Source organism: Artibeus jamaicensis, unplaced genomic scaffold, assembly GCF_021234435.1.
Source record: "Artibeus jamaicensis isolate MK-2021 breed Jamaican fruit bat unplaced genomic scaffold, CSHL_Jam_final contig_936, whole genome shotgun sequence".
In the NCBI taxonomy this organism is placed as follows: domain Eukaryota; kingdom Metazoa; phylum Chordata; class Mammalia; order Chiroptera; family Phyllostomidae; genus Artibeus; species Artibeus jamaicensis.
In genome coordinates, this window is record NW_026522017.1 from 495,392 (window position 1) to 517,116 (window position 21,725).

General features: G+C 49.7%; 1 protein-coding gene across 5 annotated transcripts in view; it reads left to right on the forward strand.

Annotated features, from left to right (window-relative positions):
* The window catches only part of TANC1 (tetratricopeptide repeat, ankyrin repeat and coiled-coil containing 1), a 222,223-nt gene that overhangs the window by 176,600 nt on the left and 23,898 nt on the right, over nt 1–21,725 (forward strand). For all 5 annotated transcript variants that reach the window (XR_008389666.1, XR_008389667.1, XR_008389668.1 and 2 more), the window contains 3 exons: nt 8,638–8,874; nt 10,652–10,837; nt 13,145–13,223. Coding sequence is in view for 1 of the 5 variants with exons in the window: in XM_037140442.2 (XP_036996337.2) it covers nt 8,638–8,874; nt 10,652–10,837; nt 13,145–13,223 (502 nt within the window). In the remaining 4 variants the exon portion in view is untranslated. The remainder of the gene's footprint in view (nt 1–8,637; nt 8,875–10,651; nt 10,838–13,144; nt 13,224–21,725) is intronic.

Below are 21,725 nucleotides of genomic sequence, written 5' to 3' on the forward strand. Positions count from 1 at the left end.
TGTAAAACGTTTCCACGTTTGGGATTCCCCACCCACCTGACACATCTGCTGGACTCCACAAGCCCCGACATGCCTGGCGGCCTGCGGAGGCTGCGAGGCACATTCCCGGGGGGGCCAGGTTTTCCCTGCCGGTCACCGCCAGGACAACAGTCATACCCGTTCCCCCCTTAGTAGTGTGTGGGTGACGCGATGTGGTCTTGCAGCAAAGGACAAAGGAAGCCCTGTAAGTTTCTGGGCATGTCTTCCACTTCTCACTTGGGCTTCATCAAACCCACCTGGGAAGGGGGCACATGCCCCAGAGATGGTGCTGGGGGCCACTCCCGAGAGACTTCTGCACCTCCTCTCCCCCTCTGTCCACACCGCCCCCGCTCCCCCCGTACACACCCTGGATGTGGGCCTGGGGGTCTGGGCTTGCGGAGCACTTCCCGGGTCCACCGGTGTTTGCTCTGCCCTCTTCTCCCTTCCCTGTCTTCCTGGTATATGTTCTCTTTCTCTCTTTTTGCAAAAGTTGAGATATAACTGACATCTAGCTCCACATTTCATGTGTACAACCTAATGATTTGATATTTGTACGTATTGCAAAATGACTACCACAATAAGTTTAGTTAACGTCATCACCGCACAGTTACACAGTTTTTTCTCGTGGTGATAACTTTTAAGATACATGCTCTTGGCAACCTTCAAATACATAATGCCGTATTATTAACAACAGCGACTGTGCTGTACGTTTGACCCCCCCTTTCTGACACACAGAGGGGAGGGTATAATGAAGCCTGGGGATAGAGGGCACGGAAGATGCTGACTGAGAAGCCCGGGTGTCCCAAGGACCGCCCAGCAGCGCTGTGCCTCGGGGGCGCCGCTGCTCAGTTCAGGGCCCCGGTGTTAGAGAAAGACCACCGCCTCCAGGTGCACTCAGGCAGGGTGTCTGCTGAGATCAAAGTGCCGCCTCATACCGGTGGACTCAGCCCCGGTTAGGGTCTCAGACTCGATGGTCAGGGGCACGTTGGATCACGTGCTGCCACGCCCCTCGGCCGGTGCCTGGAAGCAGAGTGTCCCCGGAGGGTGGCTGTGTGCTGCCCCGCTGTGCTGCATGGTTGCCTCTCTCCCCAGACCTGGGGCTGTGAGGGCCTGCGTCTCAGCTGAGCTGCACATACAGGCCTGTGGGCAGATGGGCCGATGGGCAGGGAAGCCGTCAGTGTGGTTAAGGAGAATTAGCTTCGAGCTGCTACTGTCAGGGGAAGCACTTCCTTCCTAGGTGGAGTTACTCAGAAGGAAAGGTGGAAAACACAGCTGAGTGTAGACCTCCTGTGATAAAGTATTTGTATTAAAAATTTTTGTTTTACTTACCTTCCATAGGAATTGGGTAGAGTTTACTATAATAACATTATTTCATCTTTTGTCTCAGCAAAAAGTATACCTTTTGGCTTGTCCATAATTTAAAAAAATTCATAATGGTGGCAAGGAAGAAAGAAATAATAAAAATGGCAATCCCTGTTTTTACTAAAATGAATTGTGAGCACAGAAGTTATTCTTTAAATATGGAGAAAATTAAATGGGAAACACCATACTTGTTGAGTATGAGTTTTTAAGACAGTAAATTAAAAGGGGCAGCATAACACTATAGTGAACTTGACCCTCCCGGGGTTATAGACGCCCCTCTTTAACATCCTTGCTTTGTCAGCATTGTTCCTCTTTACTTTGTCCTAGAGAACTCGGGTCACCTCCATCCGCCCTGTCCCCAAACCCCTACGACTTGGTTACAGGGTTTTGAGACTTTCCATTATCCTTATTTCCTTTTATCTTGCAGAAAAAAATTAAAAGGTTTTCACAGAATCTTGAATAAATTACAGTAATTTGAAATTATGCATGCAATTAAGGAACTTTTTTTAGAGAGTATTAAATGTTGTCATACAGGAATGGATGTCATTTTGAGCAATAATTACAGTTTGTCACTTTGGTAAATTAAAGCGACTTTGCTCCAGAATGATTATTTGGTTAGATGAATTTTAATTTCAACAGCGTGCCAGTGACTTCTAACAATAGAGTCTCCCGGTGCCCGGCAAGCAGCGCCCCAGCCCAGGCCGGCCCCCTGGGGCCTCCGCCACCAGCACCACCAGGCTCCGTCCAGCTGGCTGTTTGGCTCACCCTGCCCCACCGGACTGGTTGCCGGCCAGGGGCTTCCCAAGCCTGTGGACGCAGGAGGCCTCAGGCTGTGATTCTTCTCTCAGCCTTAGGCAGGGAGGAGAAGAGACTGAGCTAGGCACAGACGCACCCCTTGGCTGAGAGGATCCAGTCATATTCCACACGTGGTGAGGCAACACCCAGTGTAAAGCGGCTGCGTGGACGTGAACCCCACATACCATCAGGGACACGGAGACTCGCACTTTCTGACTGAGCCGGCCTTGCCTGTTCCTCACAATCCCTTCTCCAACCCCTAGCCCCTTTCTCTGTCCTTCCGCTCGTTAAATCCAGAAGTTTATAGATAATATTGCCATTTCCAGATGTTATCCAAGGAGACTGTGGTGGTGATGGCTGGGAAGTTTCCATATAGTTGGGGAAAATGTAGAGGGTGAACCATCTAAACCCCTTCTGTGAATGCAGGGTGACTGCTTGCGCTGCTCCTCAGCAGTCAGTGGCTTCGTGCCCGGACAACCTGCACTTCATCCCCCCACCCCGGGCCTCAGTCTTCTCACGTGCCAAGAGGAGGGAACAAAGGAGCCTGTCTCATAGTGATGGGAAGCCTCACTGCACTGTTAGAGTTCTAGGAAAGATGAGGAGCTGCCCCCCACCCCCCATGAGTTTTCGGTGGGTCCAGGTGACTCACGTCTGCTGTCTGCTCTCCGTTAGTATGAGGTGAGGCAGTGCCCTGGGCAGAGTGTCCCCTGTGCCTTCTCCCGGTCCCTGGGCTTTTTGTCCTTCTGAAGACTCTGTGAAAGGTGATCGTACTAATAGCAATGAAAACTTACGTAGCGCTTACAGGATGCCGAGGACTGTGCTGAGTGCCGTGCTTCTGTGTGTGTGTCACGTTCATGCTTAACCTTCACAAAAGCCCAGCGAGGCAAGACTGTTTTTATCTCCATTTTTCAGATGAGGCTGAGAGTGGTGAGTAGCTCGCCCCAAATCACGCAGCTGGAGGTGTGCCCGAGTAAGGGCAGGCCCACGCTCCACAGGCGCACCTACCACCTCATGAGTTCACAGCCCTGGCTGCCACCTGGAATCACCGGGGTGCCCCAGCCAAGGCGGAGTGTCCAAGGGTGGGGCGCAGGCATTGGGCACTTTCAAGCTCCCAGGTGGCTTCCAAGTGCAGCAGGGTGCAGAACCAGTGGGTCCGGGAAAGATCCACAAACTTATTGGGAGTTAAGCGATAAAAATACCCATAGCATTGCACCATGAAGGAAATGTGTTTCCCAGGAAGCGAATGAGGTGTGAACTGTTGGAAAACACCTTTCGGGAAGCTTTGCCCTTAAGTGCATACCATCCAGATAATGTCTTGCAAGGTATCGGCAAGACTGTACTGAAAGTGCGCCTCTGACATTGTTAGCAAGGAGTCCATGTTGGGTGGAGTGGGGTGGTGTACTGAAGGCACCTGAAGCTCAGAGAGGTTGAATAATGTTCTGAAAATCACACAGCAAGTTAGTGCAGGGGCTGATTGAGAACCCAGACAATTTAACCCATCATCTTTTTTCTCAGTTTAATCCATCTTTCTGTTAGACTCAGGGATTGCAGGAGGGGATGGGATTGGTGGGAGAGGGGCGGGAAACTGGCTGCTCACCCAAGGAATTACGGGTTGTTCCTACCCGTCCGGAGCGAGCAGGGTCTGGGCTGCCTCCCAGCGAGGGGACGTTGTGTGCGTTCAGAGAAAGCTGCCAGGGCTCTCCTATATTCCTCTTGGTAAGAATCAATTTCCTTAGCTGCTTTAAAATCTCCAAGTATTTCACCAGCATTATCCTTTTCTTTCCATTCCTAATGGTAGTTACTCAAGGTGAAATCATTTTCTAAAAATCCTTTACTTTTGCTTGGTACTTACAATTTTAAATACTTCTGAATCATATTTGAGCCTGGTGCTGCTTTTAAGAGCAAACCCATGCAGGTTTGCAGAGCAGGCCCGGCAGGGCTGAGGTTGTCGTGTGTTAAATGTCACAGTAGCACAGGGACACCTCTGATTTCTCTTCCGAGTGTTCTCTGCCTTTCCATCCACAAGTGCCGGCTGGCTCAAGGCTGAGTGGGTGCTGACCAGGGTGGGGCTAGAAGAGGGTCCCCTCCGAGGGGGTAAGTGACAGTGTGTGCTGGCTCATGGGGTCTCCTCAGCACTGTACATGTCCTGTCCTTCCTGAAATGCAAGTGATCTCCTGGAGGTGGGGAGGACCTGATGCGTGGACCATCCTGTTGTGCAGGGCCTTTGTTCGCTGCTCTGCCCTGTGAACTTGGAGTCTTACAGCCTATGCCCCTGGTTGCTATGGTCCCAGATGTGGTTCTGTGTGTGGACAAGTGCGCACGTGCACAGAGGCCTGTGGGCAGCGCTTGTTTGTCAACTGTGTCTACAGAAAGGTCATTCCTGGCAGAGGGGGCTGTAAGGGAAAAGGCCAGGAGGCTGAGACCTGCTTGCCGCTGTTGCGGAACAAACATTGGACCCCGCCCATGTGGCCAGAGTGGGGGAAGTGAAGGGAAAGGTCTGGGGGAGAGGGTCCAAGCTGTAGCAGCAGCCAGGACCCGTCAGAGGTTACACTCCGACTTCTAGCGGCCTTCATGCTGTCAGACTGTTCTGAGTGGTGGTTTCACCACCCAGTAATACTAATTTCTGTGGTTTGTGACAATCCTGTTAGCTACTCTTATGGACACTTATCTTTGAAAGAACTTGGAACTTATATGATGTATCATCCTTCTGTATCTTTTATTGATCCCTGGGACTCCAGTGGAATGAATGAGTCTCCGGTTCTCACACCCGGTGAGCAGCCTGGAGGCCTGCCAGGCCTGTCCGGGAGGGGTGGGTGCTGTCTGGACCGTGGGAGGGAGCTGGTAGAACAAATGCAGGAGGCATTTCAATAGGTGTTCAAGGGCCGTCATTTTTTAAATGAGCTAGAGAAATGCAGGAGATACCAGAACTATAATTTGCATAAGGTTTTCAGTGATTTTTATTGTAAAATTTGCAGAGAAACTGCCCCTCATATGTGGATTCGAGTAGTTCAGTGTGCAGTTGAGCAGGGTTATTTTTAGGAGTCTTGAGCTGCTGACAATCCCAGGCACGAGCATTTTCCTGGGTTCTGCTTGTTCTCTTAGGTCTGCTTCCCTGGGAAGAAAGGAGATGTTCGCATTTGCTTTTGGCCTAGTTATCTCAGTGGTAATTATTTAATCCTGTGATGATTATTGAATTGCCAGAAACATTACTTTTGTTTTTATTTAGATTAAGCAGTGATTTTTCCAGTGTTGGACCCCCGAGACCAACAGCATCAGCATAAACTGTAAACTCGTTAAAAAGGTGCATTCTCAGGCCTGACCCCAGATCTAAGTGAATCAGAAGTCCAGGGGGAGGGGCCTGAGAATGCGCTTTTAGACTTTTTAAATTTTGTTTAAAAAAAAGAGAGAAACCCATAAAATTGATTGTCATAACTGTTTTAATTTTTTATTTTAGTATAATTGGTATGTATTAGTTACATTGGTTTCAGGTGCAGTGCTTTGACATTTTTTATATGTTAGCATGTTACCCCCAATCCCAGTAATGCCCTGTGATGGTGCAAACTTATTAGTATTATTGGTTGTATTTCTCCTCCCCCTTTTCACCCAGCCCCCCCCCCCCACTCTCCCTCCTGGTAATCATTGCTTTAGTCTCTTTTTTATCTTAACTATTTTTTAAAAATATATTTTACTGATTATGCCATTACAGTTGTCCCATTTTTTCTCCCCTTTATTCCCCTCCACCCCTCCTCCAACCAGTATCCTCCCCACTTTAGTTCATGTCCATGGGTTGTACATATAAGTTCTTTGGCTTCTCCATGTCCTATACTATTCTTCACCTCCCCCTGACAATTTTGTACCTACCGTTTATGCTTGTTTTTCCTTGTATCTTTCTCCCCATTCTTCTACCTTCCCCTCCTCGCTGATAACCCTCCATGTGATCTTCATTTCTGTGATTCTGTTCCTGTTCTAGTTGTTTGCTCAGTTTGTTTTTGTTCTTGTTTTTTAGGTTCAGTTGTTGGTAGTTGTGAGTTTATTGTCATTTTACTGTTCATGGTTTTTGATCTTTTTCACTTTCTTAGATAAGTCCCTTTAACATGTCATCTAATAAAGGTTTGGTGATGATGAACTCCTTTAACTTGACCTTATCTGGGAAGCACTTTATCTGCCTTTTCATTCTAAATGATAGCTTTGCTGGATAGAGCAATCTTGGATGTAGGACCTTGCCTTTCATGACTTCGAATACTTCTTTCCAGCTCCTTCTTGCCAGCAAGGCTTCTTTGGGGAACTTCTTATGGGCACTCCTTTGTAGGTAACTGTCTCCTTTTCTCTTGCTGTTTTTAAAATTCTGTCCTTATCTTTAATCTTGGGTAATGTAACGATGATGTGCCTTTGGGTCCAACTTCTTTGGGGCTCTCTGAGCTTTCTGCACTTCCTGGAAGTCTATTTTCTTTGCCAGATTGGGGATGTTCTCAATTATTTTTTTCAAAAAGGTTTTCAATTTCTAGCTCTTCCCGATTTCCTTCTAGCACCCCTATGATTCGAATGTTGGAATTTTTAAGTTGTCCTAGATGTTCCTAAGCCTCTCCTCATATTTTTGAATTCTTGTTTCTTCATTCAGTTCTGGTCGAATGTTATTTCTTCCTTCTACTCTAAATCATTGATTTGAGTCCCTGTTTCCTTCTCTTCACTGTTGGATCCCTGTATATTTTTCTTTATTTCACTTTGCATAGCCTTCACTTTTCCTCTATTTTGCAACCATACTCAGCCATTTCTGTGAGTATCCTGATTATTAGTATTTTGAACTCTGCATCTGATAGGTTGGCTTTGTCTGTTCTATTTTTAGAGTTTTGATCTGTTCTTTCATTTGGGTTCTTTGTCTTGGCACACCTGTTACATTGTAAGGGGTGGAGCCTTAAGTGTTCACCAGGGCAGGGCAACCCGTGTTGCTGAGTTGTGGTGCTGTATGTGGGGGAGGGGTCTGAGAGGGAACAATGCCTCTTGCTCGGCTCTCTGCTGGCTTTGTCACTTCCCCCATTTCCCACAATCCAATTGGGCCCTTCTAGTGCTGATTCCCAGGTGGGTGGGTTTGTGTACGTTCTAGGACCCTGTGGGTCTCTCCAACGAGCTCTTCTGTGAGGCTGGGAGTCTCTCCTGCCGCTGCAACCCCCACAGGTTTTTACAGCCAGAGGTTTTGAGGCTTCATTTCCCTGCGCTGGAGCCCTGGGTAGTGTGGTCTGTCCCCTCCCCTGGTGCTCCTCCAGGTTCATCCACATGCAAATGTGAGACCGCATGTCCTCTCTGCCTGGCCGCCTGGCACCTTCCCTCCTACCAGTCTCAATGAATGTTTCTTCTTTAACTGCTTGGTTGTCAGACCTCCATACAGTTTGATTTTCTGGCAGTTCTGGTTGTTTTTTGTTTTTAAATTTGTTACTGACTTTCCTTTGGTTGTGTGAGGAGGCAAAGTGTATCTATCTGCCTGTGCCTCAATCTTGGCCAGAAGTCCTGTCTTAAATGTTTTTAAGTGCAGAATTCAGTAGTGTTAAGTATATTCACATTATTGGACACTAGGTTTTAAGAAGTTTTTTTCACTATATAAAACTAAATCTTTATACTCATTAAACAACTCTCATGTCACCCTCCCCCTGGCCCTTGGCAATGACCATTCTACTTGCTGTCTCTGTGAATTTGACTACTGTGGGTACTTTATATGAAGAATCATAGTATTTATCTTTCTGTGTCTGGCTTATTTCATTGAGCATAAGGTCCATAAGGTTCATCCATGTTGGAGCATGTGTCAGAGTTCCCATCCTTTTAAAGTCTGAATAATAATCCATTTTATGGAAATGCACATACACATTTTTTTATCCATTCAGTCATTGAAGGACATTCAGTTTGCTTCCACCTCTTGGCTATTGTGTATAATGCTGCAGTGAGCATGGCAGAGCAGACATCTCTTTGGGATCCCGTTGTTGTTTCGTTTGGATCCTACGCAGTCAGATGTAGGATTGCTGGATCTCGGGGATCCTCTGCACTGTTTTCCATGGCTGCTGCCCATTTTACATTCCTACACTCAGAATGTGCACTTGCAACACATTCCCAGGTAATGCCAGCAGACATTCAAGTTTGAGAACCACTGGATTAAAATGAGGATGCTGCCCTTCTCCCCACAAGTTGTTATAAATGTTGTCCTGCCTGGTTGCTCAGTTGGTTGGAGCATCAGCCTGTACACCCAAAGGTTTGGGGTTTGATTCCTGGTCAGGGTACATACCTAGGTTGCAGGTTTGATCCCCCGTGGGGTGCATGTGGGAGGCAACTGATGGACGTTTCTCTCTCACATCAGTGTTTCTCTTCCCTCTCTCTCTGAAATCAATAAACATCTCCTTGGGTGAGGATTTAAAGAAAGTCACTGTAAATGCTGTGAAATTTATGTAAGAAATTAATGTTGTTTATATTTTCCAACAGGTGAGCCGCCTCCTGATTTTGGGAGGGGCCAATGTGAACTACAGGACAGAAGTGTTAAATAACGCCCCGATCCTATGCGTCCAGTCTCACCTTGGCCATGAGGAGGTGGTCACTCTGCTCCTGGAATTTGGTGCCTGCTTGGACGGAATGTCGGAGAACGGCATGACCGCCCTCTGCTACGCGGCAGCTGCTGGCCACATGAAGCTGGTGTGCCTGCTGGTCAAGAAGGGGGCAAGGGTAAGCAGCAGCCTTCCCTGGTGTGTGGGGAAGTGTCGTTACTTCCTTGTTAGAGTTATTGACTGGGCCAGTCTTCCCTTTGTCTCTACTTTGTTGAATTGCAATGAATAGAAATCTCCCGTAAACAGAAAGGGCAGAGCTCAGGCACTGCTGTGTGATGTTGCCTGAGGCGGGGCTGGAGTGCGCAGCCATGGAGGCAAAGGGGCCTTGTGTCTTGCTCTTACCCTGCTTAACATTGCCCAGGGGAGGCAGCCTCCCAGGCAGGTCCCTCGCCACGGCCACCAGGGGCAGGCGAAGGGCCCTCCTTTCAAAAGCCTGTAGGTGTGGACCTGGAACTTAACTCAGCAGTGATAGGTTGAAGGGATTTAAATGTTCGATTTTTTTCTCACCTTACCCAATTTCATTTCATGCCTCTTTTTAAAACAATAAAATGAGTTCCACGGGTCTTAGCCCAGAATCCTCATCTCTCCAACTACCAGCTGGGATGTCAGGCAAGTTGTTGAGGCTGCATGGCTCCGGCTTCTCGTCTACAATGTGGGCAGAACAGCAGTACTACAGGCCGTTGTGTGAGCATTAACTAAGTCAGCGTGTTAACGTTTTCATTCAGTGAGTTACTGCAGGAACATCAGGGTTCCCAGATTGGATGAGGACAGTGCTGAGTGCAGAGCGAACCCCATGTGGTTCACTAGGAGCATTTCCTTGTGGCAGGGGAGGGAGACGTGCTTTGAATAACAATAGAAATAGATTGCTGATATTTGCCTTTATGTTAATCAGGATATTTAAGGTTCAAAAAGACATTAGACTTTAGTGACAAAGGGAGCCTTTTTTTGTTTTTTTCTCAAACACGCGACATTTGGAATGGCTGCACTTCAACTTAGTTCGTGGAAGAGGACAGTCACTGTTAAGCTCTCCAGTGGGCGAGTTCCTGCACGTCCCTACACCTCCCTTTCCCCATCCAAACGTGACCTAGCCTCATTCGGAGGCTAGCAGCCCAGCCTCCCCTGCCCTGCATCCCGGCTGAGAGGTCTGTAGGAGGAGGCCAAGGATCCGCATCCCCAGAATGTACAAGCAAGGAGAGGCTGTACTCTGCTCCTCTTCCAGCCTAGGATTCTCGAGTGTAGACAGGGAGTGGCACGTTGTCTGCTGCCTTTGGACCTTCAGGAGGCACGCAGACGCTCTTTGTGGCTAGCTGGCCTTCCCAGCTTTGTAGCCACATTTGACATACTGACTTGTCCCTGGTCGCCTGCCTGCATGGGGCCTCCTTCCCCATCAGACACCACTCAGAGTCTCTTCCTGACCGTACTCACTGAGAGCTGGGTTTTCCAGATCCAGCCCTCTTGCCAGCTCTCCTGGCTTAGTGACCAAAGAACTGCTCTGCTCCACCCCCATCATAGCTTGTCACAGCAAATTTAGAACGTTCCACTCAAGGGACTGGAGTTGGTGAGCACAGGCCTTTGGCTGAGCTTTTGGTCCGTGTCCTCACACCTGCTTTCCAGAGAACTCGGAGCTCCCAGTTGTTTGCTGAAGAGACACAGTGAGTGAGCAGGGTGGCCTGTGATAGCAAGTTCTACAAGGGGAACCCAGAACCTGGAACAGTGCATTCATCCTGTCGAAGTAATTCCAGCGGGGGTTTGGTGTATTCCAGAAAGACACACTGGAACAGGAACCTCATGTACATATGCTGTAGAATGGGGTTTGCACACAACACTTGGGTGGCACCCCTGTTCACAGAGAAAAGGTGACCTAAAGTGTGACTTTTCCTGCTCCTGCCTTCCAGCTGGACCATTTGGATAAGAAAGGCCAGTGTGCGCTGGTCCACAGTGCACTGAGGGGCCACGGGGACATTCTCCAGTACCTGCTGAGCTGCGAGTGGTCGACCGGCCCTTCGCAGCCAGGCGCACTGAAAAAGAGCCAAGCCCTGCAGCAGGCACTGACGGCGGCCGCCAGCATGGGCCACGGCCCGGTGAGTGAGGATGCACCATTCCTTCTTGGGAACCTGGAAGCCGTAGTCCAGTGGGGTGGGTACTGGTGCCAGTCACCTTCTTCTGGGTACTGGCCTGTGACGCATGGAAGAGACAAAAGAAAATGAGGATTTCAAGAAACAGCATTGGCTTGACCATGTTTAGCCACAGTCCAAGGCATTGGCACCCGCCCTTCCCATGAGTGGAAGCCCAGAGCCCCCAGTGTCAGGTGCATGTGCGTGCTCCCACGGTGGGGGCACACCCTCCCACGTGCCCCTCGTAACACTCGCAGTGTTCTTTCTCTGCTGTTTCTCGTCTGTTCCTCTCTTCCTTCCCTCTTATACTTTTAGCCTCTTGTCCTTCCGCCTTACCTGCCACCCCTCCCCCATGCCCCACACACACTTGGGTTCATTCTTTTGTCCTTGTGCTCTTTTAAAAAATAATCACATGGGATCTTAATTCTGAAGTTGTTCTTGAGTGCACTGAAGGATTTAAAAAGCACCCCATCAGCGCTCTCACGGCTTGTAAGAATGCCCGTCGCGGGCAGATCCTGCACCGGAGGAGACCTTCCGGCAGCGGTCCAGTAGGGCACACACTCCTGGGAGGTGTCGGCAGTCCCGCGTCTGAAGGGTTCGTTGTCATCTCCTGACCAGTGTGTCTGTGAGTGTAATAATGCCTTACCTGCCGCCTTCCATGTTCTTCTCCCCCTGTGTTTTCCTCAGGCAATCAGACTTGCCAGTATTTGGTAAGAGTTTTTCCCACAATGATTTAAAGTAGATTTGGGTGCAAAGCTGGCTGGCTGGTTGCCTGCCTTTTGGCATTTAAAACACAAAGGCAGCATACACAGCCCTGTGTGCACACACACGGTGCACACATGTTAAAAATACACATATACGATGTACATCGGCACAATATATTGCCACAAGTTGAATGCAGAAACGTAAGAGAATGCAGCTCTTAAGAGAGACATGAGAGATTTACAAAAATATGCAATAACACCAGTCAACCTCTGTTTTAATTTAGGAAGAAATACTTCCTTAAAAAACCATATTTCATAAAAATGGGTTAAGTTATATATGATAGGTTTATGATAAACTCAGCTTGTTTGAAAGCTGGCTGGGAGGAGTGCTGTGTAGAAGCAGCTTCAGCCCAGCCAGTAACCGCTTTGTGGAGAAGGCCAGGATTCATTCACCAAAACCCTCGAAGGGCACATTGTGCGGGCTTCCTAATGCTGCGGCATCAAGCGACCCAGATTTCAGAGGCTTAAAACAGCACACGCCTATTCTCTTAACGGACCTGGAGGTCAGGGGGCTAAAATAAGGTGTTAGGAAGCCAGTGTTCCTTCTGGAGATCCTCGTGGGGAAAGGTTTTTAGCTTTTTCTCATTTCTAGAAGCCACCACCTTAGCTTGTGGCTCCTTCTCTTGTCTTCAAAGTGCATCACTTTAGCCTGTGCCTGTCTTCCATCCCCTCCCCCAGGCGTGTGTTTCCTGTCCCTCTTATAAAAAAATGGTGACATCAGGTGTATGTGAGGTACTCACCTAGGTAATTCAGGTAAATTGTCCCATTTCCAGATTTGTAATCACATCTGCACATTCCTTCTTGCTATAGAAGGGAACATTCCCAGGTTTGGGGATGAAGGTGTGGACATTTCTGGGGGCATTGTTCAGCCTACCACAAAGGGTGCAGATCGGGAGACAGGAAAACGGCTTTGCCGTCCCCTTCTGCTGCCGCTGTTGCTCGGGGCGAATGCTGGCTGTGGTCTGGGCTCAGGCACACGGATTGTCCGTGAGCCAGGTTCTGCCTCCACTCCTGTGGTCCCACCTGCCCTTTGGTGGTGCACATGCCTGTATGGAAAAGAATAGCCACGCAGTCAGAAAAATCATTTGGACAGTGTTATTTATTTTATTGAAGAGATATGCATTGCCTTGTCTTCTTCCCTTGTGAAAATGGAGTCACCCTGTTCCGGCAATTTATGCAGAAACTGCCCTTTCTGTGATCTCCTGGGCCTGGGCCCTCTGTTGATGGGGCTGGCGTATCTGGGTCATGCTGGAATTCATTAAAATTCTGAGTACCTGTAATCCTAAACAATGTTGCTGAAATTCACTGAGAGATTTTTTTTATCCTTCCCAGAGCGAAAGTGTGAATAGCGTATGAATTATGCTCGAAAAGGTTTTCATTATATTTCTCTGCTTGTGCAGCATGAGCTAATCATGGTGAAAAAACAACACACTCTGTCCTTTGATACGAGGCCTCTAATAAGCACACATGGCTCTGAGAACTCATTAAATCGCCTTGCCACTCCTGACAGGTGGTCCAGTGCTTGCTGGGGCTGGAAAAGGAACATGAAGTAGACGTCAACGGCGCGGACACGCTGTGGGGAGAAACAGGTAATCACGGGTCCGCGGCTCCTGGTCTGGACCAGCCTGCCGTTTGGGTCCCACTTTAGCCTCACTGCCTTATGAATGATTTGGGGCGCACGTCGTCCTGTTGCTGCCTTACGGTGAGGCGTTTGAAGCTTACGGCTTTTAAAACTTCCCAAATGAGCAGTAAAAACTCTCCTAGAAGCATACGGAATTTGAATCTTTTCAGATTAGACTAGCAGTTCCTGTTAAACTGATGAATGTCAACTAGAAATAATGCATCTGATGAATGTCAGCCAAGATACCTAACAAAGGTATTCCCTTAACCTAACCAACACGGTCTCCTGTGAGCAGGGCAGGAACTTCCAGCCCCGGCTGCAGATGCCGCAGATGCTGATTGGAGAAAGGCTGTGGCCTGCCTTGTTGAATGAGAGCAGGACTTGGGCCTCAGGGCCCTACTTAAAAGACTGAAAACAAGCTACCAAGTCCATTGCTGAGGGGTATGCATGTTTCACCGTAGCAAGGGAGGGAAGCTCGCAGTGTGTCTTAGTGAAGATCTGAGTTGGCGACCTGTCAGCTTGATATGGAGAATGCCGCTTTAAGGTTTTCCATTGGACTGAATGGGTATTGGAATGTACCAATAGACTTGCAGGTACAAGTCATCATTGAAAAGATGCAGCCGGTGGTGTCGAGTGTGCATTTGCGGGGGACATACTTGTCATGACTTCCGCCTTCCCAGCGTAGATTCATTTCCACGTGCTTCTGAATTATTTCCTAACAAACCAGATGGCAGTGTGTACAGTTTGTCAGCTAAACTCATGCTTATGAAAAGTCTCAGAGAGTTTGGGGGTGGGTGAGGCGCAGGCCTGCACCTCAGGGCCTGGCACCCTCCCCGGGGGTCTGCCACCTGTGGCTGGCAGTGCTGGTGTGGTGCCTCGGGGAGGTGGCCTGGAGCTGGCTTCAGAGAACGCAGAACCTCAAACAGGGTTGGATTATGCTTGGGGCTAAGCGTGTAGACTTCAGTATTGTCCTTGGTTCTTTACGGAGTCTTCTGCTCACCCATTCACATGGTATAAGCTGCTCTACACTCTGAAGAAGAAACAGTTTCATCCACTTCCATCTTGTGTTGTGGGTGGCCGAGCAGGAAAGCGCGAGACTTCACTTTGTGCTGAACCAGAAGGCCCGCATCCCTGCCTTCTCATTGCCTAGCGTAGCCACTTTGGACCAGTTACTTTGCCTCCTTGGCAAATGAGGTGAACGGTATCTGCTTTCCAGGGTTGTGGCGAAGATACAGATTCTTGTCCAAACGTATCTGATGATGGGAACCCCGGCATGCGGGTGTCTAGACATCCTGATTTAGCAGGTCCAGGGGAGTCGGGACTCTTTCTTAACAGGCATCCCAGGTGGCATCAGGTGACTCGCGCTTCAGGACCCCGGTGAAAGCTGTGTGAGGTGTCCAGCTTGTGGCGACACAGACTGAGAGGTGCCCGAGGTGGCGATGGGGTTAGTGCTACTAGTAGCTAATGGCACACTCGGAGCCCAAATGGGAATCTCCAACCTTTACTACCGGCAATGATTTTTTCTTTCTGGAAGAAAGAAACAGAGAAGGACTGCCTTTGAAGGCTCTGCGTGAGAGGTCTGTTGTGTCTCTCGATGACCCGTCCTGAATTTTGGGGCCGCTGTCCCCCTCCCCGCCTTGAGAATCTGCTAGGTTGTGGCTGAAGAGTCGTGGAAGAGAAACACTGATTCCCATAGGTCTTAATGAAAAGATGAACAGCTCAGCCCCACCTTCCATAGTGTAACCTTCAGATCACTTGCAACCTAGAAGTAGTTCTCACCCTTCCTCAGCGGGTTTCAGGGTGAAGTTCATCAGCCAAGAGTTTGAGGGACTTTGAAAAAAAATTTTTTATTCACACCAAGAAAGAGTAGAGCACCATTTCTCAGGTGTGCGGGGCTCCGGGGGCTCTCTGTCCGTAAAGTCTGTCTCACCTTCTCTGTGTTCCCATCTGCCACCTTTCTCTTGCGTTCCTTCAGAAACGAGCACCCCTGTCTGCTCCTCTAATCCTCCTAATTTCCTGGTCTGTAGTTGTCAAAGAAGGCTGTACTTTGAAATCCTGCAGAGGAAGTTTTCAATGAGAACATCTGCAAATTGGGGGCGCTGCCCAGATCATGAGGTCCTTGTTTGGGATTCGGCCACGGAGGGCCCACGTTACCCAACCCCTAGGCCCCCAGAACAGAAGTCCCGGACAATGAGAGCATGGATGGGTATCAGCTCACCATCCTCATTCCCGCTGGGCAGCAACCTGACGGCGCCCTGGCCGTGTGGCCCACGCTGCACTCTGTGCCCTGCTTCTAATTGCTACGGACGCTTGGAAGTGAAAGCAGTTGTTTCGCTTCCTGGTTCTGTTTGGTCCTCATTGCTGGGTGTGGTCAGTGGTGCTTTGTGTCTCAGACACTCAAGAATGGAGCTTGTCTGTCTCCAGCCATGACTTACGGACAGGATCTTGAGCCTGATCCTCTCTGGAGTGTGGGAAGATGACAGAATAGCTGGAGGCTCTGTGTGAATAATGCAGTTCATTATTTGTCTTTGAAAACTTGCATAAGTTTATACCAGTCTGTCAGTGTAGCTTCAGCTATGAACAGCATGGCTTTAAAATACCAGCTGATGGGGTTACAAGGCAGGGTCTCCTGGGACTGTTTTTGGCTCACCTGCCTGGCTTTGAAGGGCTCATTGTTTTCTGTGCAGTGACACCGCCCTGTTTGGAGCACAGTCACCGGCCTGTCCTTCTCTGACAGCCACATTCCAGAAAGGGGATGCTAAATCCCTGCACAGAGGCCTTCCCACTTTTCTGCAGGGGCAGGCCTTTGCAGTCCTAGGGTGTGTACTGTATTCTGCAAAAGTGCGGTTGTTATGCCCAGTGCTGACTGGAAGGAGCAGGTCATCTGTGAGAGGGGATGACAGCTGAGGAGGGGGCAGAGGGAACGGCAGACCTGCGTGAGGCTCCTCATCATTCAAGTCAGTCCAGGTGGGGATGGTGGGAGTAGGGACAATCATGTGTCTTCAGTACCAGGTGAGTCTCCCTGATGATGACCCAGAGTCATCAGAAGTCATCACAGAAGTTCCTGTCTTAGGTTTGAAGAGACAAGAAAGCGTGTGAGATTTTAAAGGCACTCATGTAAAGTGGTAACAGTGTTCAGTGTAGGGTTTGTGGCAGTAAATCTACAGCTTTCAGAAATTGTAGACCATCTGTACCACCAGCTTTAGAGAGGTAAGTTTCCCTTTTCCCCAGCATCTGGGGCCACCTGCTCTTTGTGTCTGTTTGATGTTGAGAGCCCAGCCCTTCAGAATCAGGTCTTCAGTCTGGTGGTGGCTCTTCAGCGCATCTCCTCATGCTCACTTGGACGGAGAAGCCGTGGGACCCACTGGAGAGGACTGGCCTTGCTGGTGTCTCCACACCCAGCAGCTCTGCCCTGCAGCCTGCCCAGACCCTGTGCTCATGACATTCACAGGCTTGGTCAGACTGACTCAGTCTCATGGTTCTCGGGCAGCCAGAACTTGATGAGAGCCCGTCAGGTGCTCGTGTGCTCTCGGTTTTGGGCATTCCACGACCGTGACAAGTACATGCTGGCGCCCGCAAAGGCCCGACCTGACAGAGTTACTGTTCCCATGCTGGTGTTTGATGTCGATTAGCCCAGCCTGAAAGGATCAGAGATGCTGGATGCTTACCTGGTGACCTCATGCTGTTGTGAATTGTTGGACCGTGTTTCCAAACTCCAGGCAGCTCTCACACCTGTGAGCCTGCTGTTTCTGGTCCCAGCTGCTCACTCTCTGCAGGAGTAGAGAGGCCCTTCTACGTAAGCATTTGCCAGTGTTCGGGCAAATAATGCATCTTGTAAGCAGAGCCTTCCCCAGCCGACTCCTTTAGGTCATTCTGCATTTCCCTTTGTAGCACTTGTCACTTATAAATCTGATTGTTGTGCTGCTTATTTGGTAAAAGGCTGTTTCGCCCAGATTGTGAGCTTCAGCAGGGCAGAAATTCCCATGCCTCTTGTGCTCACCTGTGTGTACGGCGACCGGGCCCAGTCCGGTGCTGGCCAGTGGAGTTTTCTGTGATGACGGGGACGCTGCCTCTCGTGCTGTCCCACCTGGTAGCCACTCACCTAGTCTGGCACTTTCTCGTAGGCGTTGACCGAGTGGACAAGCGGGTTTACAGAAAACAAAGCCACGTAATTTTAGGGTCGGCGACATTCACTTTGCGTGATAACTTGGGAGACGTTTGGTTGTTGGAGCGGCAGGGAGGGGGCCGGGCCGTGAGTGTGGCAGGACGCTGGACTGCGTCTTCAGGGGCACAGTTATTGGCAACCCAAGGTGGTGTGGGCACGACTGACAGAGCGAGTTCTGGAGGCCCTGCCCATCCTTGTGTCCATGCCGGCTCCCTTCTTGCCCTACCAGCCAGACTGCAGGCCCTGGGATGTGTTGTCCCTTGGAAACCTTCCTAATGGCTCTATCGCTGGTCTGCTAACGGCCAGAGACCTGGGCTTTTCCCGTGGGCAGGGCGCCACCAGCAGGCTGCTCCCGGGACTGCCCTGCCTGAACTGTGGGGAGGGCACTGCCGCAGAGGTGGTTAGACGCATGGCTGAAACGCTTCCTGTAAGGGTTTCTTTATGTTGGCTGTGCTGTTTTAATTGGCAAATACTTTTCGAAGAAGGTTAGTCATCATACATACTATGTATTTTTTTTATGCTAAAGCTGTTAAAAGCACCTTTTTTGCCTCTACTTCCATGAAGGGCTGAATTTTGACCACTGTAAATTGAGTAGGTTACGTGGCCACATCGCCCTCCATCTCCGTAGCACACTGAAGCAGTTCACTGCCCTCTGATTCTGGCCAGAGACCTGGACGTGACCTTGCAACCCTTGGAACTTGGGTCTGAGGCCTGGCAGCAGGCCGGGGACCTTTCCAGGCCAGCCCTGGGGGAGAGGGCCCTCACACCTGTTTCCTCACTGAGCCATGAAATATTGTTGCACGTCATCCTTGATGTCTTCCAAGTTTCACTCTGGTCTCCACGGCCCCACCCACCCCCCAGAGGGGAGGTGCCCCTCGGTCTGAGCGGCAGGCGCATCCAGGCCCAAGCCCGCCCAGAGCGTAGTGCATGCACCAGGGAACCGGGGCCTGATGGTTGGGTTAGAAATGACGCTTTGTTTGTTTGAATTGGACTGTATTTTTTTGGAGAGGGAAGGGCTGTTATTTGGTAAGAATTTAAAGTAAACTTAAAACTGACTGGATTGTTTGACATTCACATCCAGGGCAGAGTTTCAGGGGAAAGACTGGAAGGAAGCATTTGTCCATTGCTCATTGGGGCACGTGGAGAATTTGTGTTAAGGAATTCGCTAAAGGTGTCTTGCGGAGAAAAGCTGAGGGACTTGAGACTCGATTGTTTTGGAGGGCCTGAGCTTCTCACTGGCACCGGTGGTCACTGGCACTTGTCAGGGTGCTCCTGCCTCTGTTAGGGTTTGTTTTAAGGAAGGTAAGGTGAGCGGAAACCCAGGTTTCTGTCAGTCCAAACAGAGGCAGACGTTCTTGATTGTCCTTGACATAGAAGCACGAAAGGGGGTAACCCAGGACCCTAGAGGCTGTGAGGGACGGGGTGACCCACGACAGGGTGGGGGAGTCCAGGGTCCTGGGGGGCTGACAGAGGGGTAACCCAGGACTTCGGGAGGGGACAGAAAGGTTAGGCTAACACAGAACCCTGAGAGGAGGGGAGCCCTGTAAGAGGAAGGGCAAGGTGGGGCCTGTGGACTCTGGGGGAGGCGTAACCCAGGCTCTGGAGAAACTGGTGGGTGTGGGAGTCACCCTGACAGGCGAGGGGATTGGTTTGGGGTAAGAACTGAGGGCACTGGGTTTGTCCACACCCTGTCCCCTTCCTGCGCTCGCAGACCCCTGGGGCTGGGCCCGGACGTGGGATGTTCTGGAGACCACTCCTGCTGCCGAGAGGATGAGAGGAGCCAGCTGGCCTCTGTGTCCCTGCCTGACAGGGCAGAGGAGGGGTGCAGGGCGGGGCACGTCGAAAACCGAGAGCACCCTCAGGTGCAGAAATGCCTGGTAGCTCGACCCCTTACGGGAACTCTCTTCACACCTTTATCATGTTGCTGTTGCTGTACAGAGACATCGTTCTGGCTCATGGTTCCTTCGTAATCCTTTTTAGAAAACAAACCTCTCGTTCAGCATGGAAACTTGTCCTCCCGTACATTTTGGTGGCTTAGAGCCTCTTCTCCTACAAACACCAGTGCCTGGTCTTTCAGTCACTCCTTGGACTCCTGACGACAGGTCGTTGGCCCCCCCACAGGAAAACCATCATTGCTGCTTTCAGATTCTCGTTGAAATGATATTTGGATTCTTTCTTGCTCTTTCTTTTTTGAGAGCAGATTCTGAACTTGTGTAAAGTGGTTATGTGAAGACGCCCTGCACGCTGAGCAGCGCACTGCGCCCCCCTGAGCACCAGGGCCCGTCAGGTCGGGAGCCACGCGGCCCGTGGGCTGTGAGTAGCTCGGCGTGCGAGGGGGCCTGCCGGGAACGGGGGCACCGCCTGCACACGTCAGAAGTGACAGCTGCGAAGCTGCGACCTTCCAGTAGATTTTTAGAACTAAGTCTGGATGAAAGGTGATTTGTGTCATCCACATTTTAGGAAATTGTTTCCGAATTCAATTTACGTTATTTATAGCACACATTACTCCTCAAAGGATTTGAAGAGGCTTTTTTGAAATGGCATATATAAGATCAGGGAAAAATCATGTCAGGACCAGGACGGGAAGGAGAGCACAGATATTCCTGCCATCGTGTCTGAATGATCGCGACATTGAGCTGCTGTTTTGGCCTCAGGGTGCGACATGTCCAGAGTTAGAAGGGAACGGGGTTGTTGTAGATTACTCCTGTTGTCTGTGGGAGACAGCGTAATAGTTCTTCAGGAGAACAAAAGTGTTTTCCCGCACTCTTGTTCTAAAACAGCACTTCCAGTCCGTTTGATTAGTTGGACATTTTAAAAAAGATTTTGTTGACTTATCTTTAGAGGGGAAGGGAAGGAGAGAGGGAGACAAACATCAGTGTATGGTTGCCTCTCCTGCGGGGGACGCTCAGAACTGGCCTGCAACCCAGGCATGTGCCCTGACCGGGAATCGAACTGCGATCCTTTGGTTCACAGGCTCACACTCAATCCACCGAGCTATGCCAGTCAGGGCTAGTTGGACATTTTTTAAAGAGACTTCCGGAGGTCGCAGCGCAGGAGTTCAGAACTCCGATTCCGGCAGACGCCCCGGCTTCCCGCCGCGTGCCTGCCTCCTGTGCGTGGTGCGACCTCGGGCACGCTGTTTAACACCTCTGAGCGTCTGTCTTGTCATCTCTAACACTGGGTGAGCGGGCCTTGCCTCATCGAAGTTAGTTGTGTATTAAGTGAATGTATGAATTAATTCCATGAAGCATCATGCAGAAGCACTTTGCAGTGTTGTAGTATGTTATTAAAATATGTAAGGATCTTCCTATTTTGATAGCGTGGCTCCTGAATGACACTGGCTTCACAATTTGGGGCAAATGATGTGACTCTTGTGACTCATTCCCTCACCTTGATGAAGTGCACACAACCATCTAATTCAAAAGATTGCCGTCGAGGTGAAATGAGAATTTACCTGTAGTATTTTGTCCAGAGCTCGGAATTGTGAGTGTTTAACAGTTGTAATATGCTGCCAGGGTTGTGATTAGTTGATTGTTAATATTAAATATTATTGTAATATGTTTTTTAAAGATTTTATTATTTTTAGAGAGGGGAAAGGAGGGAGAAAGAGGGGGAGAGAAACATCAATGTGTGGTTGCCTCTTATGCGCCCCCTACTGGGGACCTGGCCTGCAACCCAGGCTTGTGCCCTGACTGGGAATTGAACTGGCAACCCTTTGGTTCACACAGACCAGCACTCAATCCACTGAGCACACCAGCCAGGGCTGTAATATGTTATTAATTTATATGATGCATTTGGTCTTGAGTGATAGACTCATAGCTACTTTGCAATTACTTTACAGGTAGGAAGAACAGAGAAGCATTTTGGTCACATGTGAAGTCCTGTTTAATGGCATTCGCACATTTTATTTCCTTAAAGAATTTCTTGGTAATTTGAGGCTCATCCTTAATCTATGCACAGAGACTGACAGCGTGTTTTTACATTAGAACTTGTAAGTCACCAGAAGTGTCCCTATCTCTCAGATTTGATCTCTGCTTTGTTTTCTAGGTAGTGCAGTGGGAAGTGGGCTGATGGGGGGGGGCAGCAACATTGTGCACCTTCTGCTTGGTGGCTGCCTGTTGCTTTGTAACACAGATTCCCTCTCCTTGACCTTAGCCGGTGGCCTTCACCTGCCACTGCAGGCTCCTCTGGGACATTTCTACCCAATGGAGAGCAACCAGGAAGGGTCAGGACAATGAGGAAGGTGCTCCAAGGCAGGCCTGGGAGGTTCAGAGAGCACGTGGGCAGTGCTGGCTTCCAGCCCAT